The sequence below is a fragment of the Sus scrofa genome, chromosome 7, assembly GCF_054392235.1.
Source record: "Sus scrofa isolate SSC_HxYL_T2T_F1_AM1 chromosome 7, Sscrofa_HxYL_maternal_Yorkshire_Landrace_v2.0, whole genome shotgun sequence".
NCBI lineage: Eukaryota > Metazoa > Chordata > Mammalia > Artiodactyla > Suidae > Sus > Sus scrofa.
In genome coordinates, this window is record NC_139389.1 from 39878707 (window position 1) to 39894823 (window position 16117).

At 52.6% G+C, this 16117-nt stretch overlaps 1 protein-coding gene across 7 annotated transcripts; it reads left to right on the plus strand.

Moving 5' to 3' along the window:
• The first annotated feature begins 1785 nt into the window (after window positions 1–1785).
• Window positions 1786–16071, plus strand: FANCE (FA complementation group E). Of its 7 annotated transcripts, none has more exons than XR_014810015.1 (10): window positions 1786–2159; window positions 5506–6121; window positions 7018–7207; window positions 7507–7575; window positions 7946–8089; window positions 8469–8592; window positions 8809–8887; window positions 11508–11574; window positions 12615–12740; window positions 14513–15208. XR_014810015.1 is itself a non-coding variant. In XM_084967926.1 (10 exons), the coding sequence occupies exons 1-10, from the start codon at window positions 1912–1914 to the stop codon at window positions 15831–15833; spliced, it is 1581 nt and encodes a 526-aa protein (XP_084824052.1). In that variant the 5' UTR covers window positions 1786–1911; the 3' UTR covers window positions 15834–16071. The 7 variants fall into 7 exon arrangements, 4 of the variants coding, with proteins under 4 accessions (XP_084824052.1, XP_084824053.1, XP_084824051.1 ...); XM_084967926.1 differs by lacking the exon at window positions 14513–15208 and adding an exon at window positions 15771–16071 and having other exon boundaries at window positions 7163–7207; XM_084967927.1 differs by having other exon boundaries at window positions 5373–6121; window positions 7163–7207.
• Window positions 16072–16117: the final 46 nt, after the last annotated feature.

The following is a 16117-nucleotide window of genomic DNA, read 5'->3' on the forward strand; positions in this document are numbered from 1 at the left end:
CCTTTGCAAAGCAGGTACTATCTAAGAAAGACTCCTTAGTCTTTTCCAATAGCTCCCTTGAAGTCATTTTGGAAAAAATAACAATTTTGGCTCTAATGGATATCAGATCCAGCTCGAAATATGCCTATGGCTTATTATTCTATTCTATTCAGGGTGAAAGGCAAATTCCTCTCTGTGACCTCAAGGCCTCACAGGATCTGACCTGGTTAACTCTCTGATCTCGTCTTCTATGACTGCCCAGCAAGTCCATTCTGCTCCAGGCGTGCTTCTGCCCCAGAGTCTTCGCATTTGCTGTTCCCTCTGCCTGAGATGCTCTCCTCATAGACCTCTCCCTGGCCCGCTCCCTTATCTGCTTCAGGTTCCTCTTGCCTGACAACCTATTTATTTATTTATTTATTTGGTCTTTTTGTCTTTTCTAGGGATGCACCCATGGCATATGGAGGTTCCTAGGCTATGGGTCCAATTGGAGCTGCAGCAGCTGGCCTGAGCCACAGCCACAACAACGCGGGATCCAAGGCGTGTCTGCAAGCCATACCACAGCTCATGGCAACACCAGAAGCTTAACCCACTGAGTGGGGCCAGGGATGGAAACCACAACCTCATGGTTCCTAGTCAGATTCGTTAACCACCGAGCCATGACGGGAACTCCGACAACCTATTTAAAACTACCTCATTCTGTCTCCCTTCTCTGCGGTATGTTTCTTGAAAGCACGTCCCACAAACATTCTATTGTTTACTTATTTTATTGTCTGTCTCTCCTCTCTTGAGTATCAGCAACAATGAGGTAATGAGGGCAACTGTCTTTTTTTGGGGGGACGTTCCTGCAGCATATGGAAGTTCTGGGGCCAGGGATTGAACCTGTACCACAGCAGTGACAATGCTGGATCTTTACCCCCTGAGCCACCAGGGAATTCTGGCGAGGGTCTTTATTTTGTTCCTTGTAGCCCCAGTCCTAGGTGCTCAGTAAAGATTTATTGAAAGAGTGGAGGTGTAAGTGGCAGCAGAAGCTGGGAGGATAAGTACAAGCTGGCACCCAAAGTAGGGTTTATGTGGTGATGTGGGACTTCTCTCCCCTCTCCCTTTATTCCTGTCCTCTACTATGATCCTTCCCTTTGCTGGGAGCCTGCCTCCTCCAGATTTCCTTAAACTGAAACCCCGGGAAGTGGAGGTACTCTTGGTTTCTTACAAACAACCAGAGCAAGGCCTCTTCTTAGTCTTGGGGAGGAAGTTCACAGTAAGATCTATGGCCATACACCTATGTTAGGTTTCACTGAGACTCCATTCTCAGGTATATTTATACATCAACGATTTTTGGAGAGGACTGAAACGCGAATGATGGCAGATGATGAGCTATGGAAGAGGTGACTATATGGTGGGGTGGTAAATTATGATCAAATCCTACTGCAGAGCTCATGATCTACAAGCATCGTGGACATCAGCTAAAATCAAATGCTTGGATCCTCAAGTTCAACAGGATCCCTGATACCTATTCTGCACACTCACACCCCTCCCTCCCTCAAGCACTTAACTTCAGAGAGCAGTGGAGGAGGCGGTTTAAGGTTGCAGCCCAGGACCCGCCCCTCCATCAAGCCCCGCCCACCCCACTTTCCCTGGCTTAACTCCGGCCGCAGGCCTATTTGTGACCACGCCCCATTCTAGCCCCCGCCCCGTGAGCCGCCACGCACTTCGCCCCGCCCCTCTACTCAGTCCCTCCTCCCGGCCAGGAGCGTTCCTGGCCCCGCCCCTTCCTGGCCGGCCCTCGTGCCCCGCCCCAGCTGCCCTTTCCTCTCCTTTCCTGTTCAGACGGTGCTAATTTCGCGGGCTGTCCCTGCGTCTGCCTCCCTTTCCCCAGACCACGGAGCTGAGGCCCGAAACCAGGGCGCAGAGCGGCACGGCTCCCTGGCCCGGGGTATGGCGGCCCCCGAGGCGGCGCCTGCTCAGGCAGAGGGCGCGGAGCCGGCGCCCTGGGCGCAGCTGGAGGCCCCCTCCCGCCTCCTATTGCAGGCGCTGCAGGCGGGGCCCGACGGGGCGCGGCGCGGTCTGCGGGTGCTGCGGACGCTGGGCGGCCGCGGCAGGGACCCCTTCTGCTGGGGCGGCGTGCTCGAGGCGCTCTGCCGGGAGGAGCCCGTCGTGGAGGGCCCGGACTGTCGCCTGGAGCTGTAAGTCGTCCGCCCACCTTCCTCCTGCCTTACTGGTCGCGGCGGCAGCTGGCGCAGCGCGGGGCGCCGCCTTCGTTCTCTACCGTCGTGAGAGGCAGGGGCTGACGCCACCCCTCTTCTCTAGAAGAGAAGACTGAGGCGCTGGGAGATTAATTACTTCCCCACGGCGCGCCCCCTGTGAGGAGGGGCATCCGTCAGACCTTTACTGAGCACCTGCTGGGTGCAGTGCCACATACCTAGACGGAAGACACATGCCCTCGGTTGAGTGTAGATGAATAATGATGTCTGTGAACTCCAGTTGATTTTGATCGCACACTTCCATGATCCTGTACCCACAGTATAGGTATACTCGTTATGTATAACGTGTACACGGGTGTTAAAATATGTACATTGTCAAGTGTACCGAAATAGAGCTTTATTTTCTGTCTTTTTAGGGTACGGGAGCATATGGAAGTTCCCAGGCTGGAGGTTGAATTGGAGCTGTAGCTGCCAGCCTAAACCACAGCCACAGCAATACTGGATCTGAGCTGAGTATGGGACTTAGACCACAGCTCACAGCAACGCTGGGTCCACTGAAAGGGGCCAGGGATTGGAACCCATGACCTCATGGATACTAGTGTGGTTCTAGTGCTGAGCCAAAATAGAAATTTAAAACGTGTTAAATGACAGAATAAACATCTAATCGTGGTGGTTTTATATTATCAATTTTTAAGGCATAATATACATTGTAGGGCAAGATCACTTACCTTAAGGATGATCTTGATCATCTCTAGTGTTTTGGGTGACTTTGAACATTCCTCCCTTAAGTAGCTAAGAATTCCCACTAGGAGCAGAAGTGTCACTCTGCCATTTTTTTATTAGGTTGTACTTCCATTATTGGTAGTCAGTTTCTTTTTCAGGCATTCTTATAAGCCATGTGTCCAATTGGTGAAGATTTGTTTTGTTAAAAAACAATATGGGAGTTCCCGTCCTGGCTCAGTGGAAAACAAATCTGACTAGCATCCACGAGGACATAGATTCGATCTCTGGCCTCCCTCTGGGTTAAAGATCTGGTGTTGCCTCAAGCTGCAGTGCAGGTTTCAGACAAGGCTTGGATCTGGCCTTGCTCTGGCTGTGGCTCCAGCTCCAATTCGACCCATAGCCTGGGAACCTCCATATGCCACAAGTGCAGCCCTAAAAAGACAAAAAAAAAAAAAAAAGCAGGAGTTCCCGATGTGGCACAACGGGATGGTTTTCTGCAATGCCAGGCAGGTTCAATCTCTGGCCCACACAGTGAGTTAAGGAATCTGGCCTGTAGGGTAGGTTGCAGCAGCTGCAGCAGGGATCTGACCCCTAGTTATGGACTCCATATGCTAAGGGTGGAGGGGCAAAAAAGGAAAAAAAAACCAACATAGCATCCATAGATTCACAGAAAGTAAGGGGGGGTCAGGTGCCACCTTCAGCCTCTAGGGGGCTGAAGATCAGGCCGCTTTCCCATACCCTCCCTAAGAATTGAGCTGGACACTGGAATATGCAGGACCAATCCATGTATTAAATATTTGTAATACTTAATTTATTATTTTTTAGATAAATAGAAATAAAAGTTTTAATATTTTCTTCCCACATTCCATCATTTTGAATTTCTTTCAAGAGAATGGTCAGGAGAACTTAGAACATTTTTTTTGGCCTGAGTCATGTGGAAGTTCCTGGGCCAGGGATGGAACCCACGCCACAGCAGCAACCCAAGCCGCTGCAGTGACAACACTGGATCCTTAACTCACCACACCACAAGGGAACTCCAGGACATATGTTTAAATTTACTTTCCCCTGCTGAATTTTTACATAGATGGTAACACAAAGCTCAGTGCTCTGTACTTTGTTTTCATCTAATAGTATATTTTGTACCTAAAATTCTGCCTCATTTGTTTATAGGTTGACCTAACCTCTTTATGCCTCAGTTTCCTCATCTATAAAAGGGGAGCAGGAGTTCCTTGGTGGGGTGGCAGATCTGGCATTGTCACTGCTGTGGCTTGGCACTGTCATCTGCCTCCCTTTCCCCAGACCCCAGAGCTGAGACCTGATAGCAGAGTGCAGGGCAGCATGGCTCCCTGGCCCCAGGTATGGGAGCCCTGAGAAAAGAGGCTGAAAAAAAGATTTCTTTCCTTTCTCACATATCCCAAGTGCCTCTGTGTGTGATGACAAACAGCCCTGTAAAATATATAGAGAGGTGATGGGTGGTGGCCTAGATGCACGCATGACCTGTTTGCCATTCCAACAAGCCTCAGGTCACATAGCATCTGGATTTGTGCCTTTGCAACATTATAGATGGCTGCATTGCTCTGTCCACAGCAGTCTTGCTAATCTCTGAACATTTATTCTCAGAGCTTTAATTCATTTAATAAATGTGCACCAGATGCCTGGTTTGGGCTGGTGCTACTCTGGGTGCTGGAACTGGGGCACAGAAGAGGAAAGACACTGTCTCTGCCGCTCAGGAACTCAGTTTAGTGAAAGGAACATCAGAACTGAACAGATGTGACCTTGTGAGTTCCAGGGGATTGCCCAGGAGAAGACAGGGCTGCAAACTAAGCCCTGCTCAGCAGTCCGGAGTATTCTTTTTACATAAAGTTTGGGAAAGGACTTTTTGTTTTTCTTTCTTACATGCAAAAATATGGATCTGTTATAGTGTAACTTCCAACATGGTTTTGTTTTTTTTTTCTCTTTTTTTTTGGGGGGGGGGGAGGCTGCACCCATGGCATATGGAAGCTCCCAGTCTAGGGATCAAGTCGGAGCTGCACCTGCCAGCCTACACCACAGCCACAGCAACGCCGGGTCTGAGCCACGTCTTCAACCTACATCACAGCTCATAGCAATGCCAGATCCTTAACCCACTGAGCCACAATGCGAATGCCAAGGAATTTTTTTTTCCCCTTTGTTGGCCATTCTACTGCATATGGAGTTCCTGGGCCAGGGATCAGATCCAAGCCACAGTTGCAACCTACACTGCAGCTCCAACAACACTGGATCCTTAACCTACTGCACCAGGCCGGGGATCAAACCTGCGTCCTAGCGCTCCAGGGACATCATCAATCCCATTGTGCCACAGCGGGAACTCCCCAGTGTGAATTTTTCGCTGAAATGGCTGTCAAAGAGCAGGGCCTCGTGTCATGTAATAGATGCTCAGTGAACACTGGTTGATGGATTTCCATGCTGTCCCCTCCATCCACTGACTCGCAGGTGCTGCCTTCCAGCCACCCCGCCACCCAGCCACCCCCTGTCCAGTGCCGTCTAGCCTCCAGCTCCACCCAGTCTGCCCCATGTTCCTTTCAGCAAGATTCTCTTTGCTGCTTGTTCTCCCTCTGCTCCCCAGGAAACCACTGCTGCTGCGATTGCCCCCCTTATGCCGGAGGAACCTCATGTCCTTGCTGATGGCAGTTTGGCCTTCGCTGCCCAAACACAGTCTCCTCTCTGTGCTGCAGACTGCAGGGCAGGATCCGAGCCCTGACCCTGATCCCTGGCTCCAGGTCCTCGGGGAATTTCTACGAAGGGACCTGGGCGTTGGAGCCTCCTTGGAGGGAGCGTCCCCACTGTCTAAAAGGTGCCAGAAGCAACTCCGAGGTCTGTGTAGGCAGCTGGGCCAAGGGGGCAGGAAGGTGAAGTTGCTCCGAGCTTCAGATCCCAAAGAGGAAGAGAAGGAGGAGGCCAAGGACTCCCAGCGGCCTGGAAAACGCAGAAAGGAGCCGGAGGAGGAGCCTGCCCATCCTGAGGGGGAGAGGGCCCCCAAAAGGTTCCGGTGTTCGGAGGAGGAAGAAGGTCATGAGGAAAAGAGACCTGAGCAGGGATCTTTGGACTCCCTGGCCGATGGAGGAGGTGCGCTGCCCATGAAGCACCAGCCTGTGGTGGGGGCTGAGCCCCCTGAAGCTGCTCAGAGTCCAGAGGGAGCTGAAGGCTTGCCTGGGAGTCTGGAGTTGCCCAGAGCTGTCCAGGTACTAGGGCGCGGAGGCTGGTTTCGAGTGATTCCTCAGGAGTGGGGGGGGTCTATGCAGGGCGAAAGCCGATGGGGACACTTGCTCACCTGGGCTGACCGGAGTCCCTGGAGCAGAGGTAGAACTTTTGCACCACAGACCTGGTAGGGGCGGGGTTTGTTACTGGTGAGAACCTGTGAACCGATGGATAATGTCAGGTTTGGGGAGTTCTTTTAAGAGTGGCTCAGCGGGTTAAGGGTCTGGCGTTGTCTCTGTAGCAGCTCAGGTCGCTGCTGGGGCACAGGTTTGATCCCTGGCCTGGGAACTTCAGTATGCCATGGGTGCAGCCAAAATAAATACATAAAGTATGTGAGGTTTAAAGGGTATCAGGGCAGAGGAAAGGCTCTGGAGCTACCCCTGCCACCCCATTCTTTGGGGTGAATTGCGCCAGCACCCAGCCTGTCCTCCTAGCCCAAAGCCTGGGTCTGCCCCCATTAGGATGATGCAGAGAAGATAAGTCTGTACAGTTGGATTTACATGGGTCTTGTCTGGTTTGAGGTTTTTCTTTTTAGGGCCGCACCCATGGCACATGGAGGTTCCCAGGCTAGGGGTTGAATAGGAGCTGCAGCTGCTGGCCTACACCACAGCCGCAACAACACCAGATCTGAGCTGTGTCTGTGACCTACACTGCAGCTCACAGCAGTGCCAGATCCTTAACTCACTGAGTGAGGCCAGGGATCAAACCCACATCCTCATGGATACTAGTCAGGTTCTTAACCTGAGGAGCCACAGTGGGAACTCTTTTTTAAAAATTTTGTCAGAGTATAATTGATTTACAATGTTGTATTAGTTTCAGGTGTACAGCAAAGTGACTCATGTATACAGATACTGGTTTGAGTTCTTAAGTTCTTTTCAAGGTTTAGGCTTCCTGTTCTGGCTCTCTTGAATCATCTTTGCTCACCCACTGCCACTGACCTGGGGCCTTGTCAGAGATTGAACGGGGCTGGGCATGGGCCACGCCGCACAGTGGGGACTTGGCAGTGACGGGGCTCTCCTCCACAGGACCAGGTTCCCAGGCTGCAGCAGCTGCTCAAGACCCTTGGGAAGGTGACTGGCCCTGCCCTGCTCCCCACAGCCCTTCTACCCACTTCTGCCTGGTCCTCAGCCATGCCCAGGGGAACCCCGGTGCAGTGAGGTGCAGGCTGTTTGGGTTGGGGGGTGAGGGTCTGGCGACTGTCACTGCAAAGGCTTTTCTTGGCCCAAGTACGTTGCTAACTCCAGTAAGTTCCTCTCCTCCGGTAGCACCTTCGGGCGCCCTCAGCCACCCACTCTGCCAAGTGGAGGGGTGGCCTCTGTGACTCGTCACTGAGGGCTCAGCAAGGCCTGACATGGGGTTTGCCTTCCAGGGGTTGGAGGGGTTGGAAGGCGTTCCACCCGTTGAGCTGCAGCTTCTCCATGAATGCAGTCCCGGCCAGGTGAGGCCCCACCCTGCCTGGCCCTCAGGACACAGCCCCTCTCACCATGCTTTTCCCACTGAAGCTAGTGTTTCCCTGCCTCATGTGGGAATTGGGGGGATTGGATTTGGGGTCTCTCAGGCACAGGGGTCACCCTGAGCAGTTTCTTTCACCCCTGGATCCTCCCCCTAGGGCAGCTCTCCAGCCTTACCTGCCCCGGAGTGTCCTTTTCCCAGATTGTCCTTTCCCTGGAGTGTCCTTGTCCCAGAGTGTCCCTGCCCCAGAGTGTCCTTTCCCCAGAGTGTCCCTGACCCACTGCTTCTGCCTCCCAGTTGGCTTGAGAAAGCCCAGCAGAGACGGGGTGTCCCAGTGCCTCCCTCCTTTCTGGCAGGTGGACCTGCTGTGCGCCCGGCTGCAGCTCCCGCAGCTCTCAGACACAGGTCTCCTGCAGCTCTGCACCTGGCTGCTGGCCCTGTCCCCAGATCTCAGCCTCGGCAGTGCTACTGTGCTGACCCGGAGCCTCTTCCTCGGACGCGTAGGTGCCCTGGGTGCACTAGGAGGGCCAGGGACCATGACCAAGCACATCTGAGGCCTCGGAAGGCTGGGAGAGGGGGTTCCCAGCCTTGCAGGCAACTGTCTCCAGAGCCTGGGACAAGGGCAGGGCATGGACCCCTTAGGCCACTGCCCATGTGGCACTCCTCCCCCTGGGCCCCAGATCCTTCCGAAGCCAAAGGGATCAGGGATTTGGAAGCTGGGGGAGGGATGTGACCTTTCCAGTGGGTAGATGCATGTGAGTCTAGATAAGAGGACTTTTTTTTGTTTCCTCTGTAATGTGTGAACATCTGAAATCTGTGGCTGATCACCACTTATTGGAGGGAAGAAGAAATTAATATTTTCCTCTCCACCGGCTGCAGATTCTCTCCCTGACTTCCTCGGCCTCCCGCCTGCTCATAACTGCCCTGACCTCCTTCTGTGCCAAGTATAGTTATGCCGTCTGCACAGCCCTCCTTGGACCTGTGCTTCAAGCCCCCAAAACAGGTAACTCTGGAACGGGCCTCCAGGTCTGGTGGCTGTGCCCTCTCTGTTCCCAGCACCCTTCACCCCAGGGTGGCCCTGGCAGCAGTTGGGTGTTCAACACGATACGTTGCTTCCCTGATGATGTCCCGTATGAGCCAGGCATCTTTTGTTCCCTGCTAGCCCCATCATTTCCTGCCATTCCCCCCAGACTTCTCCCCTCTGCTGTCCCCTCCCCAGGTCCAGCTCAAAGAGAGTTACTGTGTTGCCTTATGAAGGACAAGGCCCTGGAACCAGACATGCAGGTTCTAATGCTGGGGTGAGTGTACAGGCCCCGGACTGCCCCCACCCGCACCTCTGCCCCCAGCCAAGCCTGCTCTTGGCACTCTGGAGCTGGAGCTGGCTGGCACCAGGCCTGGTGCCCAAAATACAGGCAGTGGCACAGCTGAGGCCCCCCTCACTGTCCTGAGCCTCCCCACCTCGGCCCCTGGACACTGCCATCCTGTGTACCTTCCCAAGCCCAGGGTTCCAGCTGTCCGTGCCAGGTGCCCCTGGAATGCAGAAGAGAGGCTGGTGTGCATGCTCCTGAGTTCTCGGCATAGTCGGAATGTGGCACAGTGGCTCAAAGGACTGGCTCTGCGGTTAGACAGACCTGGTTGCAAATCTTAACCTTGCTTTTGATTTAAACGTGTGAGTTTAAACAGGTTATTTCATCTCTCTGAGCCTCTGGTCTTTTTCTTTTTTTTGTCTTTCACTCATTTTAGGGCCATACCCGCAGCATGTGGAGGTTTCCAGGTTAGGGGTCCAATCAGAGCTGTAGCTGCTGGCCTACATCACAGCCAGAGTAACGCGGGATCCAAGCCGAGTCTGTGACCTACACCACAGCTCACGGCAACGCCAGATCCTTAACCCATTGAGCAAGGCCAGGGATCGAACCTTCGTCCTCATGGATGCCAGTCAAGTGGTTAACCACTGAGCCACGATGGGAATTCCTGTTCTTTTTTTTTTTTTTTTTTGTCTTTTTTAGGGCTGCACCTGTGGCACATGGAGGTTCCCAGGCCAGAGGTCGAATCGGAGCTACAGCTACTGGCCTACACCACAGCCACAGCAATTCGGGATCCAAGCCGCGTCTGCCACCTACACCACAGCTCACGGCAACACTGGATCCTTAACCCACTGAGCAAGGCCAGGGATTGAACCCATGTACTCATGGATCCTAGTTGGGTTTGTTAACCACTAAGCCACGACAGGAACTCCTCTCTGAGCCTCTGTCTCTGCATTTGAACTCTGTAGTTCTCTGTAGGATTTTTCTAGATATTAGATATGATAACGCGGGAGTTCCTGTCGTGGCTCAGGGGTTAGCAAATCTGACTAGGAACCATGAGGTTGTGGGTTCGATCCCTGGCCTCGCTCAGTGGGTTATGGATCCCGCATTGCTGTGGCTGTGGTGTAGGCCGGCAGCTGTAGCTCCAGTTTGACCCCTAGTCTGGGAACCTCCATATGCTGTGGGTACAGCCCTAGAAAAGACAAAGACCAAAATAAATAAATAAATATGATAACGCATATAAAAAGCCTCAGCACAGTATGTGGCACCCAAAGTGCTCAAAAATTGTTATTAAGAGTTTTCCCACTGTGATGCAGTGGGTTAATGATCTGACTTCATCGGCTTGGGTTGCTGTGGAGGTGCAGGTTCAATCCCTGGTACAGGAGTTCCCGTCGTGGCTCAGCAGTTAGCGAACCAACTAGCATCCAAGAGGATGCAGGTTGGATCCCTGGCTGGCCTCTCTCAGTGAGTTAAGAATCTGGCATTGTTGTGAGCTGTGGTGTAGGTCGCAGGTGCAGCTCGGATCCCATGTTGCTGTGGCTGTGGCGAAGGCTGGTAGCTACAGTTCTGATGGCACCCCTAGCCTGGGAACCTCCATATGCCGCGGGTGTGGCCCTGAAAGACAAAAGGGCCAAAAAACAAACAAAAAAAATCCCTGGCACAATACAGTGGGTTAAGGATCCTCTGTTGCCATAGCTGTGGTGTAGGTTGCAGCTGTGGCTCAGATTTGATCCCTGGCCTGGGAACTTTCATTCTGTGCCACGGGTAGGTCCAAAAAAAACTTGTTATTAAATTGGCGTTAATTTGGGTATTAAAAATGAGGTGTCAGAGTTCCCGTCGTGGCACAGTGGTTAACGAATCCGACTAGAAACCATGAGGTTGCGGGTTCGGTCCCTGCTCTTGCTCAGTGGGTTAATGATCCGGCATTGCCGTGAGCTGTGGTGTAGGTTGCAGACGTGGCTCGGATCCCACATTGCTGTGGCTGTGGCATAGGCTGGCAGCTGCAGCTCCAATTAGACCCCTAGCCTGGGTACCTCCATATGCGGGGGGTATGGCCCTAAAAAGACAAAAAAAAAAGAGAGAGAGAGAGGTGGAAAAACTGAAGCTCAGAGAGGTTGAGGAAGTGGCCAAAGGTCACACAGCCAGCAAGTGAAAAAGCCTGGAATCAAACCCAAGTCTGTGCACCCAAGAAGCCACACTGTTTCCATGTGATGTGCTGCCTTTCCAAACAAGCTGAGGGCAGGAAGTGCAGTTGGCATGGACCACACTGTGGGCTGGGCTCTTCTGGGAAGCCGCGTGTGTCATCTCACCCATCTTCATCAGCATCTTCCCGGGGTTACCCTCACCTTCCATACTCAGGATGCATTCTCAACTCCTGATTATTTTGGGGGGGAACTTTGTCCAGTTCACTGCCACAGCCGTCACTGTCGGCTCTTGGTGGTCGTGGACTGTGGCCTTCCCAGCACTGAGTACGAACTCTAACTGCAGCAGGGGCCACTAGGTGGCTGCCAACCTCAGGGGGCTCCAACCTCTTCCTCTGTTGGCTGAGGATCCTGGCCGTGCCCTGTATTGGGTGGGAGGCTGAGCCTTTCTCACTGGGGCCTGTGCTTTGCAGACGGCTCCTGGAGCTGCCCTGGAAGGAGGAGACTTTCCTGGTGCTGCAGTCACTCTTGGAGCGGCAGGTGGGCAGGCTGCCTTGGGGGAGAGTGGACAAGAAGCACTGCAGGGCTGTGGACGGGGGCTCCCGGGTTCCTGACCCTTCAGTGATAGAGAGCAAGCGGGACGGCAGAAGGGCCCTGAGGACTGAAAGAAAGGCTGCTAGCAGAGAGCTGACTGTGCAGTTGCCTCCTCCTAGCTGTGTGGCCTTGGGGAGGGACTTGTTAATATGTGTGTGTTTGTATACATTTATTTTTGAATAGGTAATAGACCCATATGGTCACAATTTTGAAAGCTTAAAAGGATAGAGTGAAAAAATTCCCCCCCAGCCACCCACATTCCCCTCCCCAGGGCTAATCACTGTTACTGGTTGCAGGGGAACCCACCCAGAAATTCTTTATATATACAAGGACACATATTTAAATTTACTTTTCTCTAATTTTTCACATACATGGTAGCACACCAAGCGCAGTACTCTGTACTTTTTTCATCTAATAGTGTATTTTGGCAGTTTTTCCATATATCAGTAACTAAAACTGCCTCATTTGTTATAACTTAGGTAATTGACTTAACCTCATTATGCCTCAGTTTCCTCATCTGTAAAAGGAGTGATGATGGTACCTACCCCATAAAACTGGGGTGAGGTTGAACTGGTGTGATTGATGTAAAGTGCTCAGAATGTTACCTGATGCATAATCAGTGTTTGTTAAATTATTACAATGAAGAGTGACTGTTAGGATGCTGGCGGTACCTCTTGGGACCTCTCACTCCTTTATATCTTCAACCTCTAAGCCAGGCTAGAAGTCCCTGGCCGCCCCTTGGTCCTCATCTGAACCTGTGCCCCAATAGCACCATTTTCTGAAACCTGCGTGACAGGCTTTTGTGCATTGTCTCATTTTCACAGTCTTCAGAGTTAGATATTACTCACCCCATTTTATAGATGTGGAAACTGAGGCTCAATTCAGTTTCGTGCCCTGCCCAGGGTCACCCGGTTGGGAAGTGGTGGAGTTGGGAATTGAATCCAGGGCCCTTCTCGTGTTGCTGTCCCATCTCCTGATGTGTGCAGGTGGAGATACCCTCTGAGAAGTTTAGAGTGTTGATGGAGAAGCTTTGTAAAGAGGGGCCAGCGGCCACCACGTCCATCGCCTATGCCAAGCTCACGCTGACGGTGTTGACCAAGTACCAGGCCCACGTGAGTCCCAATAGGGCTGCAGGGGTGGGTCCTGCTGCCCTGAGCCTGCCTCGAGGGTGTACAGATGATTGCCAGAGAGAAAACCCTGAGTGTTAGCCAGGGAAACCGCACGTTCAAGCCCAGGACTGGGGAGTGAGACTGCTCAGGAGTTCGTTCATCCGGCCAACACTTCTGTGGGCCAGATGCTGTCGGGCATTTGGGAATCCGCAGTGACCCTAACCTAGTTCCTGTGCTTGACCTGGCCCTCCCCAGCACCGGGCTAGTGAGAGGGAAGAGAGCTGATAAACAGATGATTGTAGCATCTTGTAGGAGGCAGGTGAAAGGCACAGGGCCTTTGAGGACAGAGCAAGAGGCTCCAACTGAACCTTGTTTGTGGTTGGGCGCAGGGACAGGCTTCCTGACTGAGTGGGTGAGTGGTGGTTGGGCTGAGTTGGAGGAGCGGGCACTCCAGGCAGAAGAAAGCGTGTGAGCACTGAACATCCGAGGGGATCTGCAGTAGTTCATTGTAGCTGCGGCCTAAACACCCTAGAGTGGATGGTGTCGGGGACGAGGTTAGAGAGCTGATACTGGCACAGCCCCTGCTCTGTTCCAGGTGTTGTTCTGGGCCCTTTAACTCACTAGTTTAGGCCACGTGTTAGCCCTATGAGAAGATACTACTATTAGCTCCGTTTTATAGATGAGGAAATTGAGATGCAGGTTAAAGTAACTTGCCCCAGATCAAGAGTTCCCACTGTGGCTCAGTGGTAATGAACCTGACTAGTATCTATGAGGATGTGGGTTCGATCCCTGGCCTCGCTCAGTGGGTTAAGGACCCAGCGTTGCCATGAGCTATGGTGTAGGTCGCAGACTTGGCTCGGATCTGGTGTTGCTGTGGCTCTGATTAACCTCTAGCCTGGGAACTTCCATATGCCATGAGTACAGCCCTAAAAAGACAAAAAAAAAAAAAAAAAAAAAAAAACCCAACTTGCTCTAGGTCACATTGCCAGTAGCAGTAGCATCTACTGGAGGGCCCTGTAGGTTATGGTGAGGGGCTTGGACTTTATCTTGAAAGTCAGGTATTCACTTGGCTCTTTCCCCTTTTCTCAGGAGTCACAGGTCTATTTGATGATTTGGTGAAAGCTATACATATATATATATATCCTCCCAGAAAAATGAAAGTATGCACATGTTATGCACAATTTCAGCAGGCTTCTGGATCCTCTGGAGACCCTGTGTAGATCCTGGAAGAAGGACCTCCTTCAGTGGGAGGCATCAGAAGTTATCCCAGGGCCTTCAGCTGGAGTGACTTGATCAGATTTGCTTTCTATAAGGAACCTCTGGCCTTTGAAGGAGGGGGAATTGGAGAGTGAAGATACAGGGCAGAGACAGGTCAGGAGGTTGTAGCAACAGGTCAGGGAAGCAAAAGAATGGTCCAGAAGAAATGTGGCAGGGGAGTGTCTCCGAACCTCAGTTTCCTCATCTGTAAAATGGGGGGTGTGTGAAGATTATATGAAGTCGTGCATATAAAGTGCTGCCACATGGTAGGCACCTAATAATTGTCAGTTGTTAGTGTGGCTGACACAGCACGCTGTGCAGTTAGAATCTGAGCCCAGGTCTCCCTGAATCCAAAGACCTTGCTTAACCATGGTGGGATAAGGAGGTTAGATTGCTCAGGGGTCATCTCCTGTTGCCCCGCGTCCTGGATTCCTCTCTTCTAGAAAAAGAGCCCAGGGGCAGAGGGGAGGGAAGGGATCGGCTGCTGGAGTCCTGATGCGATTCTTCCTTCTCTCCAGATCACTGAGCCCCAGAGGCTAGGCCTGGCCACAGCCCTAGAGCTCAACACCACTTTCCTGAGGAAGTCCCTGCTGGCCGCCCTGAGGCATCTGGCTCCCTGACGGTCCACCAGAGACCACCCTCCTGGGGCTCCTGAAGGACACTTCTGCCCTCAGCACCTCATCCTGACCCCTTGCCTGGCCAGCCCAGGGATCAGCTGCCTCCCTGTTCCCGGCTGCAGAGCGGCTGCCTGGGTCTCCCAGCCAACAGGATGGGGCTAGGGCTGGCTGAGCTGTATTACCAAGGGCTGCCGACCCTGGGCTCCCTCCCCATCACTTCTACCTCAGGCTGTGGGACAGAAACTTTTAAGACAGGCCTCAATAGGGAAGTTCCCTTGTGGCGCATGGGGTTAAGGATCCAGTGCTGCTGCAGCTGTAGCACAGGCTGTAACTGTGGCGCAGGTTCAGTCCCTGACTCAGGAACTTCTGCATGCTGCAGGCATGGCCAAAAAAGAAGGGGGGGGGGGCAAAGGCCTTAGGTCTCAGTAGGGTCAAAGCAGACCCAAAGTGGATGGATGATGCTCCAGGAGCCCTGGGGGACCTATGTGCTCAGCACAAATCTCTTGTGCCCAAGTGTATGTTATGATCCTCTGTGTTCTTGTTTCTGACTTGAAAAGTAATTTATCAGTGGTATTTAATAAAAAGCAGGAAGTTCAATTATGTGTTATTCGAAGCAGTGCCTGCTTTCCTATCATCTCTGGACATTTGTTGACAATCAACATACACCCCCCCCCCCGAGCCCCCACGCCCAGTGACAGGGGGCACCTTTTTCCCCTGGTGAAATGCTCTATGAAGGGAAGGCGGTTGAGTTTGAAGTTCATTCACCTTCTGTGGGCCGGATCATGTGTGGTACCACCCATCCCAGCCCTGTCAGAGCTGTTGGTTGAGTAGGTGGGGCTGTGCATCCCGCCCTGGGAAAGGGGGGCTTGAGGGTGCGAGTCACTCAGCCTGGAGTTGGGAAGTCTTCGGGGCAGATGGCATGTGAGGAGGCATCTGAAGGGCTCTTGAGGTTACTGTGAACGGAGAGGATGGGGGGCCTGTTGGACAGAGAAGAGGCAGAAAGGGTGTACAGTACTGTGGGCATGTCTGTACTAAGCTAAGCTATATTTTCCCACAGCACTTAGCTGTTCATAGTAAACGCTTAACCTATAGATATCATTGAATCAACTATCAGGTAAAAAATTTCATTACAAAACCTTTCCCGCTCTTTCCATGGCAGGCTCAGAGGGTCCAGGAACAGAACTCTTTCTCACAACTTCCTCAGAACCGTGAGCCCCGTTAGAGCAAGATGATGAAGGAGAGAGGTCAGGAGTAAAGCCTGTTTTTGAGAAGAGAAGCAGATGCGGAGGGCAGGTGGAACCAGGCGCACGTTTGTGTGATAAACATGCAGGAGGAGCTGCATCTTCTTAGCGGCCATCAGGGTGCGGTGCCCGGCAGTGTGACTGCTGTACTTCCAGCCCCGGACCTAGCCTCTTTCCTAAGGGCCTGGCAGCAGCTGCTGTGAAAGGGAGCATTCTCAGGTGCGCCCTGGACCACCGCGGCTCATGATTGTCCTCTCGCAGACCT